The sequence below is a fragment of the Myxine glutinosa genome, chromosome 9, assembly GCF_964187855.1.
Source record: "Myxine glutinosa chromosome 9, kmMyxGlut1.1, whole genome shotgun sequence".
Lineage (NCBI taxonomy): Eukaryota > Metazoa > Chordata > Myxini > Myxiniformes > Myxinidae > Myxine > Myxine glutinosa.
This window is the reverse complement of record NC_136269.1, coordinates 92,359,233-92,385,986: the sequence shown is the minus strand read 5'-3', so window position 1 is coordinate 92,385,986 and position 26,754 is coordinate 92,359,233. Positions and strand designations below refer to the sequence as shown.

The window sequence follows — 26,754 nt, the reverse complement described above, 5'->3', positions numbered from 1 at the left end:
AGTGCAGCCGCACAGCTCAGGGTTCCTGCACACTCCCCTCAACAAAAATATGGGTCCATGGGTGGGGAGGAAAGACAAAGCAGAGAGTTATCGGAGGAAAGGGCGCAAAGGTACACGTCAACACAAGGCAATGCAACATGAGGGGCGCGGGAGAGCGAGCAGAGAAAGCTCGTCCCTAGCCGTTCGTAACCCCCCATGTCAGCCTACACTACCCTTGCCCTTCCCCGTATTTACACTTTACAAATCCGTCACTACGTCTTGTCTCTTCTATCCCCCCTCTATGCCATATCCGTCTTCCAATCCCTCCCAAGAAGGAAGAGATGGAATACCCACAATGTCACACTCCGTCGAGATGCGTCTGCAAAAATGCGTCGTCGAGACCCATCCAAATCGTCTGCAAAATCTGGTGTGGAGTTCTGTCTCCTTGGTGAGTGGATGTGGATGGTGCGAAGAGATTTCTCATCCTAACTATCTCACAAATCTCACACTCTTACGATGTCTCTCTGAAAAGACCGACTGGACAACCCTCCCATCCACTTTCTGAATAATCCTCTCCAAGAAGTTCTGTCACTCAAGCTTTTGGGTCTCACTATCTGCCATGATCTTTCCTGGGAAAACCACATTTCAAATCTGGCCTCCAAAGCCAGTCGCCGACTGGGCATCCTCCGTCGTGCGAAGTCCTTCCTTGGCACACCTGAGCTCCTCACCACATACAGGTCTTTCATCCGCAGCTCAATGGAATACTGCTCTCCCCTCTGGGCTGGTGCTCCTGCCTCACACATAGCTCGTCTTCACGCTGTTGAAACCAAAGCATTCAGAATCATTGGAATCTCCCACGATGAAGCTAACTCCAAGGGCCTCTCACTCACTCACCGCAGGCCGGTTGGTGGTCTTTCCGTCTTCTCCCGACTCCTCTCTGGCCTTGCCTCCCCAGCTCTCTCTGGGCTCTGTCCCGCAAATATTCCTACTGCGCATGCGCAAGGGTCTGCGCATGCGCAAGATTGGAGGTCTCGTCTCTTCAAAGCTGTCCATGCGCGCTCGCTTTCGAAGTTAAGTAACTTTTCACAATTGTGTTTTTGTCGAAACTGTATCTTTCTCTCGGTGTATGGACCTATTGGGGTGTCTTTAATCGTATTCTTGGCGTTGGTTTTTCATACCTGTGTACAGAATCGTCGGTCTTTCGTATCGCGTATTCTGAGGCCTAAGTGTAGTACGAGGCTACCGTGTCCGACCTTGGCTTGAGGCTTTGTTTTTGTCTCAGCGGTTCTCCGATCGCGCTGCAATTACTTTCCGGTCTCTGTTTTTCACGGTCTTTTCATCCCATACTTCCTTGTTTTAAAATCTCAAAAACAAACCAAAAAAAAAAAAACATTTCCTTCTGTTCTTATTTGTTTATTCGTTCTTATTTGTTCGTTCGTTCTTCGACCACGTTGTTTGTGATCACGTGATCACGTTGTTAAAAAATGTCTCATCTGACCCCTGAAGACCTTTTTTTTTTTTTTTTTTTTTTTTTTTTTTTTGTATACTGAATCGAGGCTCGTGAAAGAGCTAACATTTATTTCACAAACAAATCAACCAGACAAACAAAATATACAAAAGAGGGAGCGGAAGCCAAGATGGGGAGAGAAGGGGAAGCACACAACCACAACATTTGAGAGCAGGGAGAAGTGTGGGAGGGAGAGGGCTTGGGGGCACTGTATTCTGTCTATAACACCTTTTTCTTCTCTTCTATAAAAGGATGCTTTCGACTTGCTCACCAAATCTATTCATTCCAAAAAAAATTTCCATCTCTTATAGTGCATCTTTCATTCATTCCCTAAACTCTCCAGCACTCCATCCTCCCTCCAGCATCCTCAAACGTATTTTTGACTCGAATGTCTCAAGAAACTCGCTCAAGCGTTAGCTCTTTCACGAGCCTCGATTCAGTATACAAAAAAAACCAACTCATTTTGCAATAAATGTTCGTTTCCCATTAATCGTACACTTTTCAAAATCCCATCACCCCAAAATCCCATTTCCCATCACCCCTCCCCTTTAAATCTACCCCCTTGCCCCTCCCCTCCAAATCATCCCCATCACCCATCTCTTTCAAATCTTCCCCCTTGCCCCTCCCCTCCAAATGTTCCCAATCACCCATTCCTTTCAAATCTCCCCCCACACCCCTCCCCTCCGAGACTCTCCCTCGCTCCTCTCCTCCTAGACTCCCCTCTCACCCCTCCTCCTCAAAGCGTCCTCCCCGCCTCTTCCCCCTTCCAACTTTCACCTTCATCTCCCTCAACCTTCTGCCTCGCTCTCCCCCCTCGTCAAATAACACCTCACTGCGCCTCTCCCAATCACCATCAAACCTTTTGTCTGCCCCATTCTTCCCTTTCTCCAAGCTATTCTGTAATCTCCGACACACCTTCAACAGCTCTCCCTACCTCTTCCTCCTCTTCCACATCTTACCCTACTGCTCCCCCCCCCCCCCCCTGTTCTGTATCCGATGCTCCCCCTTCCTCTTCCTTAACAGTATGGACCTCAAACATCCGGGGCCTTCGCTCAAACTTGTCTGATCTCTCCATACAGGTTGCTTCTGGCAAACCAGACGTGATCTGCTTAACAGAAACTTTCCTCCTTCATGATGTCTCTGATTCCTTGGTATCTCTCCCAGGTTACTCCCTCCCCATTTGGTATGATAGACCTGAGCCTCGTCCTGGAGGTGGGGTTGCTATCTTTATAAAAAAACTCTCTTCCTCATTCGCCCTGCACTGCCCTCTCTCCACCTCACCCCCAGGAATACCTTTGGCTACGGCTTCCCCTTCGCTCCCACCTTTTGTTCATATGTGTGTTGTACCGTCCACCAAACAGTGATGACTCCATCTACATCTCGCTGTCTGAGAATATGGACTCAACTTCTATCTACCCATCCCAACTCTCTCTTCCTCATATGTGGTGATTTCAACTGTCACCATGCCAGTTGGCTGGGTGTGGGTACCTCTCTCACCAGCCATGGCTCTTCAGCAAAGGACTTCTGTGACTCACTGGGACTGACACAATCTGTCAATTTCCCGACCCGGATTTCAGTCAACGGAGCATCTTCTCTTCTGGACTTGGTTATGACTAACTTCCCTGAAAATGTCTGCTGCTCCTCTTCTGCTCCAATCGGCTCTTCTGATCATGTGCTTGTTAAAGTGGACATCTCTCTGACCATTCTCAGAGAGCCTCCTCAGCGTCGACGAGTCTGGCATTTCACTCAGGCCAACTGGCACGGTCTTCAAGCAGCCATCAATCATCTGGACTGGTCTCCCATCTCTACTGCCTCTGACATAAATTCTTCCTGGGAATTCTTCCAAAGCAAACTGCTCTCTCTCATGCACAGATTTATCCCATCTCGTCTTCTGTTGTCATACCCTTCCTCCCGTCCATGGTACACGGAATCTTGTGGTGAGGCTATTGCCCAGAAACAACTTGTTTTCGTCTCCTGGAAAGCAAATCCAACGGAAGGAAATCTCATTTCCTTTCACAAAGCCCGAAACAAGTGTGTGTCCACCCTCAGGAGAGCCAGGAAACAATGTCTCTCCGTTCTCAGGACCGAACTCTCTTATCTGTCTCCCTCTTCCAAATCCTGGTGGCGTCTGGTCAAATCTGTTTCTGGTGTTTGTTCCCCCTCCATCCCCTCCCTCACCTCAAATGGCCACACGGCTGACTCCGCACGTGAAAAAGCTGAATGCCTCAACTCTGTGTTTGCCTCAAAATCTTGTGTCCCAAACCCATCCCTCTCTGTACCCACCGTACCCAGGCGTACCCAGCTGCTCCGGGACTCTGTGTCCTTTCCTCCTGACAAGGTGGAAAAGTTTCTGTCAACCCTCGACTCGGATTCTGCAACTGGACCCGACGGCATCAGCCCACGGGTCCTAAAATCCTGTTCTTCCGCTCTTTCACTCCCTCTCTCTGTTCTCTTCACCCTCTCTTTTGCTCAAGGTCATCTTCCATCTGCTTGGAAATCTGCCAACATCACCGCTTTGCACAAAAAAGGTGCAAAAACAGATCCCAGCAACTACAGACCAATCAGCCTTCTCCCAATTATCAGCAAAGTCATGGAATCCATCATTGCTTCAGATATGAAATCTTTCCTCGTCTCCAATGGCTTGATCTCTGATCATCAATTTGGTTTCAGACCTGGACACTCTACTCTGGACATGCTGCTTCTGCTTTCTCAACAATGGATGGAGGTCCTCAATGCCAAACAGGAAATTAGAGCAGTCTCCCTTGACATATCACGTGCCTTCGATACGGTCTGGCACCCCGCTCTGCTCACCAAACTCTCCTCTTTTGGTATCCATGGAAATCTCCACGCATGGCTGGCGGACTTCCTCTCTAGTCGTAGTCAACGTGTGGCCCTGAATGGGTTTCTCTCATCTCCTCTTCCTGTTCAGGCTGGAGTTCCACAAGGCAGTGTTCTGGGCCCTGTGCTTTTTCTGGTCTTCATCAATGATCTCTCTGACTCTCTTGAAAATCCTCTGTATCTCTTTGCTGATGACTCTACTCTCTGTCGCTCCATTCTTCATCCCTCAGATCGGCAGTCTGCAGCCTCCTCACCCTCTGCAGACCTGGACAAAATCACAGACTGGGCAAACAAGTGGAACATGTCTTTCAATCCTGACAAATCTCACACTCTTACGATGTCTATCCGAAAAGACCGACTGGACAACCCTCCCTTCCACTTTCTGAATAATCCTCTCCAAGAAGTTCTGTCACTCAAGCTTTTGGGTCTCACTATCTGCCATGATCTTTCCTGGGAAAACCACATTTCAAATCTGGCCTCCAAAGCCAGTCGCCGACTGGGCATCCTCCGTCGTGCGAAGTCCTTCCTTGGCACACCTGAGCTCCTCACCACATACAAGGCTTTCATCCGCAGCTCAATGGAATACTGCTCTCCCCTCTGGGCTGGTGCTCCTGCCTCACACCGAGCTCGTCTTCACGCTGTTGAAACCAAAGCATTCAGAATCATTGGAATCTCCCGCGATGAAGCTAACTCCAAGGCCCTCTCACTCAAGCCTCTCACTACCCGGTAACAGTTGGGCTGTTACCCCTCCATCCCCTCCCTTACCTCAAATGGCCACACAGTTGACATCGCACATGACAAAGCCGAATGCCTCAACTCTGTGTTTGCCTCAAAATCGTTAGTCCCAAACCCATCTCTCTCTGTTCCCACCTTTCCCAGTCGAACCCAACTGCTCCTGGACTTTGTGTCCTTCTCTCCTGACAAGGTGGAGGAGTTTTTGTCAAACCTCGACTCTGATTCTGCAACTGGACCAAACGGCATCAGCCCACGGGTCCTAAAATCCTGCTCTGCCGCTGTATCTCACCCTCTCTCTGTTCTTTTCACCCTATCTTTTGCTCAATGTCATCTGCCAGCATCCTGGAAATCGGCAAACATTACCGCTTTACACAAAAAAGGTGCAAAAACAGATCCTTGCAACTACAGACCAATCAGCCTGCTCCCAATTATCAGCAAAGTCATGGAATCCATCATTGCTTCGGATATGAAATCTTTCCTCTTCTCCAATGGCTTGATCTCTGATCGTCGATTTGGTTTCAGACCAGGTCACTCTACTCTGGACATGCTGCTTCTGCTGTCTCAACAATGGATGGAGGTCCTCAATGCCAAACAGGAAATCAGAGCTGTCTCCCTTGACATATCACGTGCCTTCGATACGGTCTGGCACCCAGCTCTGCTCACCAAACTCTCCTCCTATGGTATCCATGGAAATCTCCATGCATGGCTTGCGGACTTCCTCTCTGGTCGTAGTCAACGTGTGGCCCTGAATGGATTTCTCTCATCTCCCCTTCCTGTTCAGGCTGGAGTTCCCCAAGGCAGTGTGCTGGGCCCTGTGCTTTTTCTGGTCTTTATCAATGATCTCTCCGACTCTCTGGAAAATCCTCTCTATCTCTTTGCTGATGACTCCACTCTCTGCCGCTCCATGCCTCTTCCCTCAGATCGGCAGTCTGCAGCCTCCTCACTCTCTGAAGACCTGGACAAAATCACAGACTGGTCAAACAAGTGGAACATGTCTTTCAATCCTGACAAATCTCACACTCTTACTATGTCTCTCCGAAAAGATCGACTGGACAACCCTCCCATCTACTTTCTCAACAATCCTCTCCAAGAAGTTCTGTCGCTCAAGTTTTTGGGTCTCACTATCTGCCATGATCTTTCTTGGGAAAACCACATTTCCAAGCTGGCCTCCAAAGCCAGTCGCCAACTGGGCATCCTCCGTCGTGCGAAGTCCTTCCTAGGCACACCTGAGCTCCTCACCACATACAAGGCTTTCATCCGCAGCTCAATGGAATACTGTTCTCCCCTATGGGCTGGTGCTCCTGCCTCACACCTGGCTCGGCTTCACACTTGAATCCAAAGCTTTCAGAATCATTGGAATCTCCCGCGATGAAGCTATCTCTGAGGGCCTTTCACTCACTCACCGCAGGCAGGTAGGTGGTCTTTCTGTCTTCTACCGACTCCTCTCTGGCCTTGCTCCCCCAGCTCTCTCTGTGCTCTGTCCCCCAAATATTCCTACAGGTCGCACAAGATCTGCCAGCCACCCTCTGATGGTTAAACTGCCAAAATCTCGGCTCTCTGCTCACCCTTCACTCTTTCATTCCTCTTTTCTCCCGCCTCTGGAACAAACTCCCACACTCACTTCAATCACACTCCTCCCTCTAGGTCTTTAAAACAGCTGTTCACCACCATCTCTTATCTTCCCCCATCCAAAACCTTGATCTTTTCTACCCCCACTAATTCACCCCAGATCCACGTTGTTTGAAATTCCAACTTCTTTCCTGGAAGTCCTGGCAGTGTCCATATGTTTTATACCTCTCCCACTCCCCCCCCCCCCCCTTCCCATGCCTCCCCCCCAAAGCCCTCTCCCTCCCACAGTTCTCTCGATGTCTCCATGTCTCTCGGTCCCTGCTCTTAAATGTTGTGTTTGTGTCCTTCCCCCTCTCTCCCCATCTTGTCTACCGCTCCCGATGTTATTTGTTTTATGTGTCTGTTTGTCTTTCTGTGTGATTAATGTTCGCTCTTTCACGAGTCTCGATCTTGTATTAAAAAAAAAAAAAAAAAATCATCTCACACCGCAGGCAGGTTGGTGGTCTTTCCGTCTTCTACCGACTCCTCTCTGGCCTTGCCCCCCCAGCTCTCTCTGGGCTCTGTCCCGCAAATATTCCTACAGGTCGCACAAGATCTGCCTGCAACCCTCTTATGGTCAAACTGCCAAAATCAAGACTCTCTGCTCACCTTCACTCCTTCATTCCTCTTTTCTCCCGCCTCTGGAACAAACTCCCTCACTCTCTTCAATCCCACTCCACACTCCAGGTCTTTAAAACAGCTGTTCACCACCATCTCTTATCTTCCCCCATCCAAAACCTTGATCTTTTCTACCCCCGCTAATTTCACCCCAATTCCACTTTTTTGAAATACCAACTTCTGTCCTGGAAGTCCTTGGTGTCCTTGTGTTTTATACTTCTCCCGCCCTCCCCCCCCCCCCTTCCCACGCCTCCGCCCCCCAAGCCCTCTCCCTTCCACACATCTCCCTGCTCTCAAATGTTGTGTTTGTGTGCTTCTCCTTCTCTCCCCATCTTGTTTTTCCACTCCCTCTTTTTATATATTTTGTTTGTCTGGTTGATTTGTTTGTGAAGTAAATGTTAGCTCTTTCACGAGCCTCGATTCAGTATACAAAAAACAAAAAACAAAACTATACTCTAATAACATTAACTCTTAAACTACCCGGGGTCATGCCCTGCCAATTGGCATCTTTAAACTATGGGGTTCTAAAAACCAATTCCCATTGACCATCCTGTGGTGCCTTCCAAATTTGGGGTCTCACTCCCCCAATCTTTCACGACTGTGCCTTCGCACAATTTCGGGGCTGGGTCATGCGGCTCTACTAGCAGGTCTACCTACCTGCGCACCTCCGCCACTGAAGTAGCCACCCGAGCTTGCCTAGCTCCTTGCGACTACCCTAAATCGGGGAAGGCCCCTCCTGGCTCTCTCACCCCTCTGATGCCCTCTCTGGCATTGGGCTACCCGGGTCCTCTCCTAGGATCCTCGGGCCCCACTGAACACTACTCTGAACTCTAACTGGCTCCCAGAGCCCACCCGCGGCCCCACCCGGCCGACAGACCACCAGTGGCGGAGTGCCCCAATAACCATACTCACCAATTAAGCCCACACGCCCAGCCATTTCCAAAGACTCATGCACCCATCATAGCACTTCCTTGCTACTACCTGCACCACAGGTGTCAATATCCAATAATTTACCTAAACCCTCTACCTCACTTTAAACCACCCTCCCCGGATACCCCCGAAGGGGTCCATCCTACCCCATCCACTCCCTCGCACCATGCACCCACCCCACACCACTCATTCCACACCACTCACTCTACACACCATTTATTCCACACACCTGTTCTCCACTTGCACCCTCTTGTGCTCACATTCCTCTTTCCATACACTCCAACACAATTACACTTGTCCACAATACTCCATTTATGCACTTCTACACACACACAGCATCATCTAGCCAACTACTTCCCTCTAATACTCGTGCTTTCCCGTTTTCCCTTACACGAAGCACTCCCCTCGTCATTAACATCCAAGTAATCTCTCTCTGTCCCCTCTACTTGTACAAAAGTCACTACTTAAATCTTGTGTCTCCTATTGTCATTTCTAAATCCCTAACAATTATCCTAGCCTGCCCTTGGCTAGTTTTCACTGCCGTCCCCATAATCTAAAGCTCATGTGCCCCAAGAAAGAATGGTAAAGCTACCATTCGCCAACGCCATTACTATCCGTCCACTAACTATGAGCCTCTCCGTGCGGAACTACATCGTTATCACAGCTCGGCTTCGCAAAGCCGAGCAATGCATGCGGGTGGTTGGTCTCCTGTAGGTTGGGTCCGTCCGGCATTTTCGATTCTGGGGAGGAGGCATACTGGGGCCTAGGTTCCAGGCGCCATCCCTACGTGAGGCTTTGCGGCCCCATGCACGGTGGCCCAACCTCCCCCGGTCGGAGCACCGCGCCCGCCAGGGGGCGAAGGTCCGACCTCTTCTTCCTCCCCTCAAACCGTGCCGTTCGCCTTTACGACGCGGCACCGACCATACAGGGTGGGGCCCGGCACGAATCGTGCACGGCGCTTCTTGCGAGACCGCCGCGGCAACGATCCCCGCCGGTCCCCGCAGCACACAAAGTGCACCAAGCCCGGAGAGCTCGCGTCGACTATACGTCGGCCTAAACGCTAACCGGATTGACGTGCTCCTCGACTTGAGCCGCATTCTCACACCACGCGACCCTTTCCATACTCGCACACCGAGGCGCTCCAGCGCCTCTCGTACATCCCATGCATTCTACTACTGCACTCTCTCTCCACACACGGTCCGGTGTTTAACCGGTTTAGTTTAACCACAAGAGGGTTGCAGGCAGATCTTGTGCGACCTTTAGGAATATTTGGGGACAGAGCCCAGAGAGAGCTGGAGGAGCAAGGCCAGAGAGGAGTCTGTAGAAGACAGAAAGACCACCAACCTGCCTGTGGTGAGTAAGTGAAAGGCCCACGGAGTTAGCTTCATGGGGGAGATTCCAATGATTCTGAAAGCTTTGCTTTCAACAGCGTGAAGCCGAGCTAGGTGTGAGGCAGGAGCACCGGCCCAGAGGGGAGGGCAAATATGATGTAAAAGCAATTACATCCAAATCAGAATCGATCACAAATGTCAAATCATCATTTACCCTTTTGTTGATATATGCCGGTGAATGTGCCGTTCGTCACGTTTGTGAGTTAAGTACGATGATGTTCAGGAAGAAGAAGAAGCCTTACCACCAACTTCGAATGCTTCCGGAATTATTTTATTATTTGTGTTCAAATATCTGGTGATTGTTTTGTATTTATTTATGCGAATGTGCACCTGTCTATAACTGTCATTAATCAAAAAGGATTAGGCACTATAGAATGATTTATTTATTTATTTATTTATTTTTAATCCCAAAAACTTTTTTTTTCTGGCCTAAAACACTGTCAGGCACTCACTAATGAACCTCTGAACGTTTGACGAACATCCGTTCAGCCATCTCTGAGGAAAATGGCGACACACACACACACACACACACACACACACACACACACACACACACACACACACACACACACACACACACACACACAGACCAACGGCTCTCTTGTACAGTACATGTATATATTTACTCTGGCAAGAACATTCACAAAAGCCTCTTCATCCATAAACTACAGTGCTGTTCTCATGATTACTACATGTTAATTTTTTTAAACTCGAAGCTGCTTTAAATGGCTGATTAACACGAGATAGTTCAATATCCAGAAGCAACAATAAATTTCTTGAGTTTGGCAATCTTTACATCCAGATTAAAAGTCTGAACTATATTCTCTTATTGTCACCTTTTACTTGACTCAAAAATGTAAACATTACATCGTCATATATGTTCAACAATTCTTTCTATAACGATCATAAATATTCCAGCGTTAACATCGCACTGAACGTATACACTGCTTTAGTCATTCGTGAATGCTTCCTGTCAAAAATCAAAATTTTTGGCCTAGTTGTTTCCCCAATGCTTTTATGAGGTGTTGTTACAGCAGTCATGACACTGCCATCCATTAATATCGTAATACACTCTATTTTAGTCATTCGCACATGTTTATTTTTTGGGGGATGCTTGTTTTTTTTTCTCTCCAACATTTGTGACTGTAAAACTACATAAAGGTAGAGTGTCGTGTTGTATTCTACAATTGTATCTGAAGAATTAAACCGTTGCAGTTGGTCATTATTTCTCCATGGAATTCCCCCAAGATTCTGTAATGTATTTGTCCAACGTGCTTCAGATCTGTGTAACAACCGACTACAACTGACTCGCTAGATGCTGTGTGTGCTCTCCCCTCCGACTAAAGGCAAGGGAGAGTTTGCAATGCCTCCTCCTTTCCCCTTGCTGGTGAATGATTAGGCCACTGGGACGATATCTGCTCTCAAATGTTTGACTCCTCTTGGTTACGGAGTGTAAAAATAAAATAATGAACATGATCTTTGCATCTGAAGACCCAAACATGTGGGAGCTGGCCATCGTCATTCTACCCCTCGCTCCACCCCTCCCTCCCCCACCCAAGCAAGTTTTGCATTGTTGTGCTTGGTTCTCAAATCGGTTTACACCAATTTAACGGAACTGTTACATATTCAAAAGAGGTTGAAATGTGCTTCTGTTTGCAGGTCGCATTCTTTGTTTCACTATGGAACCACACCTTCTTCACTGTGAGCTGCATCGTCCTCATTGGGCTCTTTTTGGCTGGAATTCATAAACGAGTTGTAGCTCCGTCGATGTATCCTTTTAGTGTAAAAAATACTGCTTCTATGGTAATTGAACCCTTATCCTTGTAATGCTATATGGTGTAAATGTATGACTTGAAAGATGTTGGGAAAAATCATGCTGCAAACTGGCATAAAGAAATACCTTGATATGATTGGTGTTTTATCCCAGTCTGGTATCCCACAGCAAGATATCCAACGTGCTTCAAACGCATCCTGTTGCATCTGTCTTCCTGTGTGTGGCATCCACGCATTTCTGCATGTATCTGCCGGTTCTGTGCACCCACCTGCTCCTCTCATATTATGGTGTTTCCATACATGAGTATGTGTTTGTGCACGTTTGCTTTTGTTGTATGAGCATGCGTGTTTGCTTTGTATATGCGCGCATACATGTTCATTATAAACATTTACCCTGGCGTTTCACGTTTGGGGGGATTCATCTTTGTGTGTGCCGTCCCTCAGATTGACGTTAAACTGGGTGTCTCATCTGCTGGCATTAGTTGGTGGATGTTAAAGATTCCAAAGAGTAGGTGAGCTATCACTGGCATCCTTGCCAAATTTCCATGTTCCTGCTTGTCCCCATTGAGCTCTTTTTGGGGTATAGCATCAGCGGCATTGGGTACAGCATCAGCGGCAAGGGGTACAGCATCAGCGGCATTGGCTACGGCATCAGCGGCAAGGGGTACAGCATCAGCGACAAGGGGTACAGCATCAGCGGCAAGGGGTACAGCATCAGCGGCATTGGCTACAGCATCAGCGGCATTGGCTACAGCATCAGTGGCATTGGGTACAGCATCAGCGACAAGGGGTACAGCATCAGCGGCATTGGGTACAGCATCAGCGGCAAGGGGTACAGCATCAGCGGCATTGGCTACAGCATCAGTGGCATTGGGTACAGCATCAGCGGCAAGGGGTACAGCATCAGCGGCATTGGGTACAGCATCAGCGGCAAGGGGTACAGCATCAGCGGCATTGGGTACAGCATCAGCGGCATTGGGTACAGCATCAGCGGCATGGGGTACAGCATCAGCGGCATTGGCTACAGCATCAGTGGCATTGGGTACAATATCAGCGACAAGGGGTACAGCATCAGCGGCATGGGGTACAGCATCAGCGGCAAGGGGAACAGCATCAGTGACATGGGGTACGGCATCATTGTAAAGGGGTACAGTATCAGATGCACAGCCATACCCCCAGTAAAAAAAAAGTAATGCAACCTCACAGCCACGTGCTGCATACAAAAAGAATCCTCCGTCCTGAAGTTAAGAAAAAAAAAAACCTCCACCCTTCTTCTATACCACCAGTGCTGTGACTCGGTAGTAAAAACTTGTTTTGGATCCGACCTCAGATAAGTGTCCATCGCATGACATTATTAAAGTGCCCCGCATATTATAATGTAATGGCAGTCACACCAACCAAATGGCCGAGACACTCAGAGCCCGATCATTCTTGCTTATATACCAGGCTCAATTGGAATGGTGATAGGGCAGCGTGCAGGTCACCTCGCCCCAAGATGGAACCCGAGCAGTTCTTTGCCAGCGAAGAGTTGAACTAGATGAGGAGCATTGAGCGCTCCTAAACCCAAATATCCTCGAATAAAAAGATTTGTAGTGAGTCTGTCATTCTGAACCAGTGATATATCGAGATTGGGGGCAATCGTAGATATTACAACAATTATGGTCCAGTCAGTAGCTGCTGTGTCTATGCTGCAGTGCACAGTTGCATTGTAACAGTAACATTTTGCTTTGAAACTCTCAGAGAAACAACATGACCATTCTCTGACACATCCGATCCATATGCCATTGCACATTTCGACTGCACTCACCTGCAAAATACTGCTATTACTTCGTTTCTTGGGACAGGAATATATCTGAGTTGACAGCCAAACCCGGCTTGGTTCGGAAGCTCAACAGTTTTGCAATTCGGTTCCATTACAGCGTGATATAACACTTATTTTATTGTGCCCTCCATTACTTTTTCCTTGTCGAACACTTCTTCCACTCTTCCTGCTCCTGACTCAATAACAGAGCCATGTCCAAACTCACACCCGTAGTCCATGGCAACTCCGCACACTGAATCGACCCTTGCTCACACTTGGATGAAATGCTCAACTGAATTTCTGAACAAGCTTACAAAAATGTGAACAGATCAGCGGTGAAGGCCATCTTTCATCCAAAAAATACCGACCCTGCTCTCTTTAACTCCGCTGTGCTCCCTGCATGTGCTTCCTAATTTGAAACCCCCTGGTCTACCAATAGCTGAGGTCTGTGCTGTAACGTCACAGATATGTCCACCCACGCTGCTGCAGGGAACCCAAATATTGTGCGTCTCACAAACATTCATTTCACAGGATGTCCTGGACTGTTCTGTGTGTTCTTCCTGGTTATTGTCTCCTCCCCTCTAACAGGCCTATTTGTGCACTGCTGGTGGTGTTAATGTGCATGGTTTACCCTTCCTTGTCCACAACCACTTCCCTCACTGCTGGGCTTTTTCCTAATGGAGTACAGTTGACTGACTATATTGGATTTTTTTTTCTTTATTGGCTCACTATAGCAACGTATTGGTTATTTGTGTAATCGACTGTTCCCCTAACTCTGCTGTCCCCATATTAGAGAGTGTCACTGCAAACATTGGCAATCTACTCTCTGCTTGCCCCTGTTATTACCCTCGCCAGAGGAGAGGTTATTGCATTTGAGTCCGTTTGTCTGTTTGTCTGTCTGTCTGTCTGTTTGTTACTTGCAAAATCGAAGATTTTTCAAGTATATTGGTCGGTTGCGTTTGTGGTTCTGTCTGTCTGTCTGTCTGTCTGTCCGCTTGTCTGTTTGTTTGTCTGTTTGTCACCGGCTTACAGGTCACAATTCTAAACCGATCGTCACAAAACTTCACCAAGCTGTATAGGTCGTCCCAATTGAGAAGCCTATTGTGTTTGGGGTCAAAAGGTCAACATAGGCAAATGGTCACCAACTTTGCCAAATTTCTAAAATCCTCAATTTTCATCCGATTGACTTGAAATTTGAAGAGGACTTGCATATCTGGTCACTGAATTCAACCACCAAGTATTTTTGAGGTCAACATAGGCCAAAAGGTCAACATAGGCCAAAAGGTCAACATGGGCCGAAAGGTCAACATAGGCCAAATTTCTAAAATCCTCAATTTTCATCCAATTGACTTGAAATTTGAAGAGGACTTGCATATCTGGTCACTGAATTCAACCACAAATTATATTTTAGGTGAACATAGGCCAAAAGGTCAACAAAGGCCGAATTTCTAAAATCACCAATTTTCATTTGATTGACTTGAAATTCTAAGAGGATTTACATATATGGTCACTGAATTCAACCACCAACTATTTTTGAGGTCAACATAGGCCAAGTTTTTTAAATCCTCAATTTTCATCCGATTGACTTGAAAATTGAACAGCATTTGCACATTGAGTCACTAAATAGGGAAACTAACTATTTTTGAGGTCAAAAGGTCAAATGTCAACTCAAGGTCAACCTTACAAAATCATCCTTTTTCATCTGAAAAATTGTCACTTTTCTTCCTGTTACCCGAGCTTTGATCAAGATTGTCAATTTTAATCTTGATGAAATGGACAATTTGCTGTATCAATGGAATTTTTTTTATTGGGGATGGGGGGGTGGATTTTGCAAGTATCGTGCTCCGCATGACGTCTTCTTGTTTATTTGTCCGCACAGAATAAATATGAATAAATATGAAAAGGGGGCATCACTTGGGCAGGTATTACTGAACTACCAAAACGCAGATGTGTGTGCCAATTTGGTAAGGCTGATGGGTCAGGCCTAAATTCCCTCTTTTTAATCAAGACTGTTCCATCATCATATCTCCTAGCATTGACTACTCTTGGAATTTATTCAACTGACTAATTTCTCTCCTCTACAACATCACCATGTTCTGCATTTAACTTTTCTGTCCATCATCTCGTCTCTGGTACACCGATGTGCTTGTAAAGCCGTCACAAGAAAATAACTTGCATTCTCTTCCTGGAATTCGAATTCGACACCGATAGTGATCGCCCCATAGCTCAAAAGCATTGTGTATACGTCATTCAAAAATCCAGGGCCTTACGTCAGCCTCACTGGAGTTCCAAATTCTCTATTTTGGTCGGAGCTGGTCAGATCTGTCTTGTACATATTCCCCCTGCATTCCTTCTCTACTAAAGGAGGAAGTTATGCTGTACATTGTTTGAGAAAAAGCATGGTTCTTGTTCTTGACTGTTTTTACACAACAGGCCAAGGTCCCAAATCCATCTCTTCCTGTTCCCATCCTTTCCACCATTACAAAATGTTCCAAACAGCATATTGACTTCTCCCCTGTCATAGTGAAGTTTCTTACCCAGCTCAATACCTCTTTGTAACCAGTCCTGATAGCACAAGTGTTATATTGCTCAGAAACTATGCTTGAGTCCCCTCTCGCCTTTTTCTTTCAAAAGTCCTTCTTGGGTGGGTAACTTCCTCCATATTGAAAATTCCAAACGCCACTTCTATCCATAAGGTTCCAAAATTGATCCATCCCATCTACAGAGTGATCAGCCTTCTCCCCATCAAAAGCAAAGTAATGGAGTCCATCGTTGCAGCCGAACTTGGGCCGGATATCTCTTTTCTCACTAATCTCAGACAACCAGTGTGGCTACTAACCTTGTCATTCCACCTTGGTTATGTTGCTCCTTATGACACAGCAGTAGATGTATGCTGTGAACCACAAACAATAGGTTGAAACTATCTTTCTGGATATCTCTCAAGCCTTTGACACTGTCTGGCAATCCAGTCTTAAATTATTAATCGTCTTCCTTTGTTATTTCGAGATTCGTCCTCAAACGGTTGTCTCATTTCCTGTCTGAGTGAAAACACTGGGTGGCCCTTGATTGTGTTCTATCCTTGTATCTCTTCCTTCAGGCTGGGGTACCACAAGGCAGTGTCTTAAGACCAACGTTGCTCTTCATCTATAATTCTATATTGATAACCTATCTGGTTTTGTTGAAAACCAACTTTGTTAATATGACAATAACCACCCAGTGTAGAACTACACATCAGTCTTGTGAAAGGCCGACTGCTGCGGAATCTGTTTATTCACACCTGGACAAGATAATCCGCTGGCCAGCAACTTGGAATGTGCTTCCCATAATATCCTGATGCGCTCACCCATGAATATTCACATACCCTCCTTGGGTATGTTCCACAGCCTCCCCCTTTCAATAATCCCTGGTAGTTTGTAAATCTGTTGCCCTTTTGTGATTGTTCTATACTTGGACTAAGGCTCGTAATCGCACTGATATAGTCGCGTGCACACACACACACACACACACACACACACACACACACACACACACACACACACACACACACACACACACACACACACTTAACACAGCCACTGAGCTTGGGAGAAGTGCCGTCACTGCCGACGCTTTCTGGGATACTCTTGGTACCAGTGACATCATAACAATGGCGCCACTTTTTTACCGGACTCAGCGGGGCATTTCTTCAAGAGGAATTTCCTTCTCACCATGGATGTCAACCGATGGGGATTGTCTGCGCTCTGTCCTTTTCAAGCAAGGAAGCAGGACGTACCATTTTTCAAGTGTTTGGTATGACTTGAACCGGTCAAAACCAGATGGGTGTTTTTCTGGAGACACCATCTCCTTACTGGATGGCCATTGGTTCTCTATGGGTGCTCATCCACCTTTTGCCAGGAGTTGTTTTTGTTCCTGGCAGGGTGTGACAGTCACCCTCCCCACTCGCAAAGCCAGTGAGGGGTGTCGGTTTAGGCTCCGACAACGTGACAATGCAGCAGGTAGCCGTTTAGTCACCGACAATGTGGCAGGTAGCACTGCGTTGTTACCTGTGGCAGTCCCAAAAGACTGACCTGAAACCTTTTTAGCTCGTTCGTGAGCCAAGATGCGTGTACAAGCAATAATCCTCTTATTAAAAGAAATGGACCACAACAAATTCCACATTTACAGGACTATCACCACTAAGTATTTGAATGTTGCTACAGTAAATGTCCATAATGTGAGAATAGTTTTCTTCACATTGATCTTTTTTTTCTAAGCAAAGAGTACTGTTGTTTTTTGCTTCTTTTTTTTTTTTGCACTTTGTGCAGTGAAAACTTACACAGCTAGCTTCATTCCTGCCTCAGGTTTTTTTTTTTCTGGGACTTCTCAAATATCTCCTCCAATGAAGGTCTGTCTTTTGCTTTTGGCACAGCCGCAGCATACTGGCAAAAGACAGGATAAAGCAGGTGCTTCTCCTTGGTTACTGATTTCTTCCAGATTGAAGCCCATTTATTGTTTTTAGCAATATTTTATATTTGTTTCATCCTGTTGCATTTCCTTTTGAAATAGTTGTTTTTAATGCCCTATTTTGTCTGTCATCCTTTATTGAGTTTTCAGTATCGCAGAGCGTTGCAGAACAGTCTTGGCAGAATACAACATGTCCTGCGATGACGTAAGTGATGGATATTCAGTCCCTCTTCCTCCAAGTTAAATGGAAAAGATTTAATGCAATTTTATTTTGACTTTGCATTTATGTTTTTTTATATTTTTGTTCCTAATCCAAGACTGGAAAGCTTATCCTCAAGCCACGACCTCAACCTCAATAAGCAAACAATTCCTATCAAAAGACGAGGAAGGAAGCTTTCAAGAGCACGCTTTGATCAGTTGTCTTTGAAATCTCTTCGGTTTTCCTTTTTGTTGATTTTATTTTTGTGGCTGCATGCGGCTGCAACTGGTGGTCCTTGGATGCCTCACCCATTGAGAGTCACTCGGGGATGGAACTTAACACGCTACATCAGAATTGCAGACCATCTTACCCAGATAGCGATCTTCTGGGTTTGTAACCATTCTCTTAGGTCACTGTAAATCCGTCTTCCTTCTGTTGCTTCATATTTGTTCTCTCTGTTAAATCTGATTTTGGATGAACTTGTGATAGTAATTTGTAATGGTTTTAAATGTGTAATGGAGGCCGTGTTACCCACATTCCCAGGTATAAGTAATTGTGTGTGACTAAAGGATGTTCTTGGAAGAGTTGAGTTTTGATCCTTTTATTGTGAACAGTTCCTGAATGTTGTCGCTGTATTTGTTAAACTGTGTTGCAAATCATTTATGCATGGTTTTTCAGTGTACTGAGCCATATTTATCCCCTTGTGTTAATCAAAAAGTTTTTTGGGTGGGGGACAGAAGGGGAGGAGGAGAGGGGGTGGGGATTCTGAGAAGGAATGTTCATTCCTTCCTTGAAATGTGACCAGTGCTTTGGCCTGCATGGTATTGTTTGCTGCACCATGTTAACAAACACGTATTATTTTATTGGCCTTCTAAATTATTTTCTTCCATTCAAAGTAAATGTTCATTGAATGCCATTTCAAGAGGCGTTTTGTATACATTAAATATTTTTATGCAACTTGTAAAACACTGCAAATAAAGCATTTCATATATTTCAGTTCTACAATCATTGTAGCATTTATTTTACATTTGAAAAAGGTAAAGAAGGCTGATCTCCAGTTATTTTACTTCTTTTAATTAAAGGTGTTGAGAAAATGGTTACAAAAAGAGAAATTGAAAATGGGGGTCTTAGAAGGATGTGATGGAACTTTCAATTCTGCGGTGACACTGAAACAATTTTGGTGTTTGTTGTCTGACACTGTATGTGTATTCTTGCATTCTTCATGAAGCTGGCACTCCTTCCATCATCTTAAGAAATTCTGCAAAGAACATTTAATGCAAGATTAATTTTTTTATCGTACATTCCCGTGAATACGAGCCTGAATGCTTTAAGCAATGTCTTTATTGCTTCTAAAACGATCTGATACCATGTTTTTATTTTCATTTTAATTGTTTGTTTTTGAAGTTGTGCATTTGAAGTGCTGACATTCTCAAATGGCTGCTTACCATCAAAGTCCAGCTTGCCGTCGTTGTTTTTGTCTCCTTCAATCATCAGGGTGTCCACCTCGGTTTCCGATATACTTTCTCCCGTGTGTTTCAAAATCTCCCACAGTTCATCTCGATCGATGTATCCATCTTGATTTCTGTGAATGAATTGTTGTGTTCACTATAGGACTACAGTGCCCATATAATCCCTGAATGGAAAGGCTCGGATACATAATTAATATACAGGGCCAGACACTATCTTCTATTTTTTAGAGGATAGGGGAGGGGGAGGATTTCCTAACTTACTGATCTCATTACAGCTTGGTATAAATGACTTGCAGATAATGCAGTTGAGTGTCTTTTTCAACCTCTACCACTAACCTGTCAAGAATACGAAACACGTCGGCGAGTTCTTCCTCCGATAATCCAGATTGTATGGCATCTTCTTTCATTTGCATCACCATCATCACCAGAAACTCTTCAAAGTCGATTGTACCACTGCCTGGAGTGGAGACATTACAGATAATCACAGTTCATCGTCATACCTTGTGCAAAACTTAGGTATATGTACTTACAATCTGCATGTTTTGTTGCTGTCAGAATTGTATGAAGTGCAAACGCTCAAAAATGTAATGAATTATTATTGCAAGGAATTATTTTTTTCATCATTATGGAAGCTGGGAATTACTTTTATTGGAATGTTTTGCAAGAGCAGGTACAATTGGCAGGTACAATTTGAGTCGGATCCCAGGTGTTTGTTTCATGTTGTTGCTTGTTTTTCTGTCTTCTACCGACTCCTCTCTGGCCTGGCTCCCCCAGCTCTGTCTGTGCTCTGTCCCCCAAATATTCCTGCAGAACACACAAGATCTGCCAGCAACCCTCTTATGGTTAAACTGCCAAAATCAAGACTCTCTATTCACCTTCGCTCTTGCATTCCTCTTTTCTCCCACCTCTGGAACAAACCCCAACACTCTTCAATCCCACTCCTCCCTTCAGGTCTTCAAAACAGCTGTTCACCACCATCTCTTATCTTCGCCCATCCAAAACCTTGATATTTTCTACCCCCGTTAAAACACCCCAAATCCGCCTCTTTCAACCCCCAACTTCTTTCCTGAAATTCCTAGTAGTGTTAATTTGCTTTATACTGTAACCCCTCCCTCCTCCCCCAGCCCTCCCCCTTCCACAGATCTACCGATGGCCCTGTTCTCTGCTGTTGTTGTGCTTGTGTGCTTCCCTCTCTCTCCCCCTCTTGTCTCCCGCTCCCTTCATTGTATGTTTTATGTGTCTGTGTATGTTTTCATGTGCAATGTGTTTGGTCCTACATGAGGCTCGATTCTGTACAAAAAAACATTTGGACTTTTTAATTTTTTAATGTCTTTCTTAATGAGAAGATATCTAACGTTTTTATTATCTTATGAAGATATGTAAATTAAATTTTTTTTTTCTCCATTTGATCTGAGGCGCATGGAAAAGTTGTGCATTGCATGTGGGATGGAGACATATGTAGACATCAATGTACTTTTCCATGAATTCCAAGTGCATCATGAGACCATGGACAAGCATGTGATGTGAACCTGGGTTCCCTGCATCATGAGCCAGATGTTCCGATGAGAATGTGCACGAACCAACCCAAACAGAACATTTACATGTCGCCGTGTACTAGTTCAGGTTTGGTGGTGTAATGTTGGAGCCGAGTGCTTCAGATGCAAAAGTGCTTTTGCAGTTAGTCGAAAATGTATGGCACTACCAAAAGACCTTTTGGAATATCTTTTGACTTTTGCAAGACTGTGTCAATATGAATGGGGAGTAGGGAGTGGAGGTAATACAAACCATCTTCATCCACCTCCTCAATTATGGCATCCAGCTCTTCCTTGCTTGGATTCTGCCCCAGTAGCGTCATGACGTTCCCCAGTTCACTTGTGTTGATGTCTCCTCCACGGTCTGCATCGAACATGTCGAATGCAGCTTTAAACTCTAGAAATAAATGAGCAGAGGTATCAGCTTCATTGTAGTTGTAATTATTTTTGACTTCTACATTGTGCCAGATATTGCTGTAACATTTATTATCCTCATCAGACGAGTCGATATTGCATTGCTTCCGTTTGTTATTGTGAAATCGAAGATTAGCAAGTATATTGGGTGGTCTGATCTGTTAGTCTGTCTGTATGTCAACTGCCCATAAGTTGCAATTTTTACTCTGATCTTCACAGAACTGAACCACCTGGAAGAGGCAGTCACCAGCTGGAGCCTATTGTTTTTGAGGTCATTTGGTCAAAATGTCAAGGTCACAAATCGTCATTTTTTTCATTTAATTGACTTGATGATCCATATATAAATACACACACACATATACTGTATATATAGATATAGATATAGATATAGATATAGATATATATATATATATATATATATATACCAGCAGAAAACCCGGCTCCACTTAGCTGCTCCAAGGGAATTAGTTCCCATTAGAGTGTGGAATGTTTAGGGAGTTTGACAGGAATGTCCTTTGATAGCATAATGAAATTCGGCATAATGTAAAATGTGGCTTCAAGTCCTCTGTTCTCCTCCTCCCTCTCCCTCATAAAAGCAAAAGTGCATTCTTGCATCAATCACACTTACTTGCATCAGATAGATGGATAAATAGATAGCCAGACAATAAAAAATTGCATTACACCAGAGAGAATGTCAGACAGACAGACACATAGATAAGATACAGACATAGATATGACAGAAACACACACACACACACACACACACACACACACACACACACACACACACACACACACACACACACACACACACACACACACACACACCTCACATGTGCACGAAGATAAAGTGGATGCTTTTGTAAGGAATATGAGGTTCCGTTTCCAGTACACACACTCCTCTTCAATCTAAACAGTCTTGGCTGTTTAGATTGGGTTTAGATCCCAACCCAGTTATGAACTGTCATGCTGGTATTTCACAGGCGGAGTGATTCATCAGTGTGTGTGCCATCCATCGAATGAGCGTTAAGCCGGGTATCCCGTCTGCTGTCATTAGTTGGTGGATGTTAAAGATCCCGCGGTGTCCTTCGCCACGAGAGGCTTATCACCGGCATGAGTCGGCATCCTGCTCAACTTAAACATTCCTGCCCTGACTAACTGCTGGGAAGGCAATGGCAAACCACCCAGTATCACCCTTGCCAAGCAGCCAAGAATAATTTTCCTTTTGGGTGCAGAAAAGACAGTTAGGTTGGAAAATGGACACATTACACCGCACACAATGGGCGCAAGTTTGGTGCGCCAGCTCGATGGATATAAAATGGCTTCTAATTGCAAGTTGGCACTACTCCAAGTATATGGAGACTCTGGTTTCGTTTGTAGGAGAATACATTCGTTATTGTAATGATGGAACCAGCACACAGGATCAAAGCAATGGCTTTAATGATCAAATAATCACGGACCGGAAATCACATACCGAGTTCCGGCAATGCCGCATCTACAAGATCTAGTAACAACACACAAGATCCTTCCCCACTAATGCACATATGAGTCACCATTTATATGGATGCAAGCTCGGGAGTATAAAACTACAGAAACGATGTCAAAATTAGCAACAAAAAGAAAAGAAAAAATTCTTTAAACGATGGAAATCAATAATAATCAATCATATGGTCTTTAAAACGTTCTGCATGTCCAGTGAGGCGAGAAGAGTGTCAGGTGTGTGGTGAAGTACAGTGTGCTGGAGTGTGCTGCTGTGTTTCTGGTGCATTGTGATGTGGTAAGGTGCAGTGTGCTGGAAGCTCTGTTTCTGGTGGGAAAAACTCCGGTAGCAAAACAGTCTCGCCTTGTTGGATGTCCTTCGGCAGTGTAGCGTCTGGCAAAGGAGCCTCATCCATGCTGCAGAGGAGCCTACGGTTTCAATGGTACACACGCCCCTCTGGAGTGGTGATTATATAGGACCGAGGTGTCTGGTGCTTAGCCGTAATGACTGCTGAGTTCCCAGATCTTGTTTCGTTGTACACGAACGCTGTCCTCCGATAATAATGGCATTACCTCTTTAGCACCTTGGTCGTAGAAATGCTTAGCTTGTTGCTGTCGCTGCACCAACAAAGACAGGCATGACATCAGCTGGAAATGTGGTTCCAGGGCCCGCTCGCATCATGGCAGCTGATCTCTAAGCCCCCTGCTCATCAGCAGCTGTGCTGGAGAGTATGGGAAAACCTGCCAGTGGTATGTTCCAGTAGGATAGTAACATCAAATGGGTATCATGGCCACCCTCAATGGCTTTTCTGAGCCCCTGCTTGATAGTCTGTACTGTACGCTCAGATTGGCCATCAAATTGAGGATATGTAGGGCTTGAGGTCGTACCCTTGAACCCCCATTCCTTGGTGAATTTCCTGAGCTCAGGAATGGCAAATGGCATGTTTCCCACAAATAATTCCTTGGGTATGCCATGTCTGGCGAACACGGACTTCATTGCTTCAACAACATGATTTGCAGTCAGCCCACAAATGCTCATGACTTCAGTATACTTGGAGAAATAGTCCACAATCATGAGGAAATGCTTTCCTGCGAAGTGGAAAATGTCTGCTCCCAGTTTCTGGCATGGCCCCAGGGCAAGAAAAGTGGCTAAAGTGGCTCTTTAATGTTAGCTGGTCTGTACTTGGGGCACGTTGAGCACTTGGCAACATGACGTTGTATGTCTGGATTGATACTGGGCTAATAGACCACCTGGTGCGCCCTGGCTTTCCACTTATTTTGCCCAAAATGGCCTTCTTGTACTTGTTGGAGAATGTCAGACTGGTGTGCAGCAGGAATTACCAAACGTTCGCCCACAGGAACGATGCCATTTTCCACATGCAGCTTTTTTTTTTTTTTTTTTTGTATACTGAATCCCTAAGATCCCAGAAAGGTCTGATGGACAAGGGAAGGTTTGTCTGTTGGCCAGCCGTTTAGAATGTAGCCAGCCAATAGTTGTAAGCCAGTTGCATCACGCAACACGTCCAGCTTGCTCTGGCTGACATGAAGACGGGTCATCAGCTGGTGTCCTCAACTGCATGTCCTCGAAAATGCTGTCGTACATCTGGACTGGGCAACTCAGTGCCCATGACATAGTGTCAGGAGTTAACAGCAGCTTCCCAGGAACGTATTTTGTAAACACGTCATAACGCATAAGTCGAAGTAGGATCAACTGAAGCTTCGGTGAAGTTCTCTCTGCACAGTGGTTTCTTGACATTTGGCACTAGAAGTTGATGGTCGGTGTGCACCTCAGTCTTGTATCCATAGACATAGTGGTGAAACTTCTCCAAGGCAAGTAACACCCCTAATGGCTTTCTCAATTTAAGCATATTTCTCTTCAGCAGCAGACAATGAACGAGAAGTATATGGGATCGGCTGGCCATCCTGCAGCAGACAGGCTCACAAGCCGGTTGATGATGCAAAGGCCAAATGGCGTTCTGTTAAAACGGTAACACCCGAATGGAGTATTGAAAGTACACTCTGAAGCGCTGTCCAAATCGAGCACCACTTGCCAGAATGAATCTTTCTGGTTAAAGATGGAGAAAAACTTCTCCCTTCCTCACCCCCAAATTTGGCTGACGACATCATCGGTGGTTGGCATCTGGTGATGCTCACCTTTCACGGCAGTATTTAGCTTACGGGGGTTGAGGAACAACCTCGAGGACTTGTCCTTTTTACCCCGACGATAACCACATTATGTACCCAATCCGTAGGAGTATCAACCCGAGATATTACGCTCCTGCCACCATGTCAGATATTTTATTTTTGAGGCGCGTGTGTAAACTGTGTGGTACTCTCTGCGGAACCTCTATAACTAGTGAAATTCCATCTTTTAACCGAATGTGCTATGGGCAAATGAACCTACCCAAACTTACAAACACATCTGTGTAATCATGCATGGGTGTGTGGTGAGCATGAACAGAACACACACTTACATAGTCCTTATTAGCATCCAGTTTAAGAAGATCAAAGAGCACACGAGCTTGTAATCCCAGAATCGGCACCGCCGAAGTGTCAATGATACAAACAACAACAGGCATTTTAAAGGCCATTTTCCCTGCTAGAGCGGGGGTTAGCCTTGCGGTCCCCATGACAATCTTCTCCATTTTGCCCTATTTTCTGCATCTCTCCTTGTTAACCCCCTTGCCCGCATTTCTTCTTCCACCATCTTTAGCCAAGTCTTTCTCGGTCTTCCCCGTCCTCTACTTCCTTCTACATTCATTTCCATCACTCTTCTCAACCAGTCACTTTCATCCTTCCTCAACACATGCCCAAACCATCTCAACCAGTCACTTTCATCCTTCCTCAACACATGACCAAACCATCTCAACCTGTTTCTCTTCACAGCATCCATCACAGGCTCTATTCGCACCATCTTTTGCAATTCGTCATTTGTCTTCCTCTCTCTCAACGATACTCCGCACATCCACCGAACCATTCGCATTTCCACCCTTTCCAACCTTCGTTGCTGCTCTACGTTTATTACCTATGTCTCGCTCCCATAAATCATAACACTTCTCACACATGCAGCATACACCTTTCCTTTCAGTGGTGTCATTCATTCATTATTGACACTTCAGAAGTGTCAATGATGTCGAACTCAAAATTCCCCTTTTTGTTGTCTGCTTTGCAAAATAAGTCGGTCTTGCCTTTGTGCGTCACCTATGTCCTCCGTACACAATAAAAGTTACAGAAGATTCACGGACCTCTGCTTTCATCAGTAACTTGTTCAAAAGGGACAACGGCATGACGCATGTCTCCACGCCATTATCCAGTTTGTCCTTCATTTTAGCTCCTATTAATATGCATGCATTGCAGTCCTCGCCTGGTGCCCCCGAATCAAGGCCATCAATGCATAGCCGACCTGTTGCATCCACCGAATCACCCATCTCTTGTGCGTCCATGCGAAGAATGTGGACCGACTGCCTGGGCTTCGCTCTACATACTCTTTGAAAATGTCCCTTCCATCCACATTTGTTACACTCTTTCCCGATGGCAGGGCAGTCATGGTCCCTTCCCCGCTGGTATCCACATCTAGGGCATGTACCATTCGACCCTTTAGACTGCTGAAACCCGTTAAGACCCTTTGCATGCCATTGGACATTCGTATTGTTGTGGATATGAGAATGTTTTTTAAATTTTATTGTTGTGTAATGAATTGTGGTAAAATGTCACCCTCCTTCCTGCATTTGTTGTTGTATAAAGGTCAAAGGGCGTTCCCGTAGTTAATTCCATAAAGCATACACGAAGGACACCATATATCTTTGTTGACAGTTATTTCCTTATTATGTGTATTCGGGTAAGGCCTTGTCTTCCATTAACTTAATACTCCATTGCACTGAATTACATAAGATAGATCCCCTTTCAATTCCCTCAAAGCCTCCATTACCAACTGCATTCCCCTTTTTGCATCCTTTGTCGACTGAATTGGGCGGTTTGCTGCAATTGCCGCCATTGAACATGTGCTCGGGTCGGGGAAGAAAGGCGTGTCCCCACCTC

The 26,754-nt window shown here is 45.5% G+C and overlaps 2 protein-coding genes across 6 annotated transcripts in view; one reads left to right on the top strand and one right to left on the bottom strand.

Annotated features, from left to right (window-relative positions):
- CNEP1R1 (CTD nuclear envelope phosphatase 1 regulatory subunit 1) overlaps nucleotides 1-18,818 on the top strand; it is a 61,669-nt gene extending 42,851 nt beyond the window's left edge. For 2 of the 5 annotated variants that reach the window (XM_068105149.2, XM_078784527.1), the window contains exons 4-6: nucleotides 11,266-11,375; nucleotides 17,774-17,828; nucleotides 17,941-18,818. In XM_068105149.2, the coding sequence (XP_067961250.1) occupies nucleotides 11,266-11,375; nucleotides 17,774-17,828; nucleotides 17,941-17,982 (207 nt within the window). In that variant the 3' untranslated portion in view covers nucleotides 17,983-18,818. Of the gene's footprint in view, nucleotides 1-11,265; nucleotides 11,410-11,548; nucleotides 11,684-11,823; nucleotides 11,892-16,397; nucleotides 16,656-17,773; nucleotides 17,829-17,940 lie in introns of those variants that run through there. The other 3 variants (XR_010982734.2, XM_068105148.2, XM_068105147.2) reach the window with 3 other exon arrangements.
- Nucleotides 18,408-26,754, bottom strand: part of LOC137418977 (troponin C, skeletal muscle) — a 29,231-nt gene continuing 20,884 nt past the window's right edge. The window contains exons 3-6 of the mRNA XM_068105146.2: nucleotides 21,077-21,220; nucleotides 19,628-19,748; nucleotides 19,268-19,404; nucleotides 18,408-19,080 (exon numbers count right to left, since the gene is read on the bottom strand). Coding sequence (XP_067961247.1) covers nucleotides 19,043-19,080; nucleotides 19,268-19,404; nucleotides 19,628-19,748; nucleotides 21,077-21,220 — 440 coding nt within the window. The 3' untranslated portion in view covers nucleotides 18,408-19,042. The remainder of the gene's footprint in view (nucleotides 19,081-19,267; nucleotides 19,405-19,627; nucleotides 19,749-21,076; nucleotides 21,221-26,754) is intronic.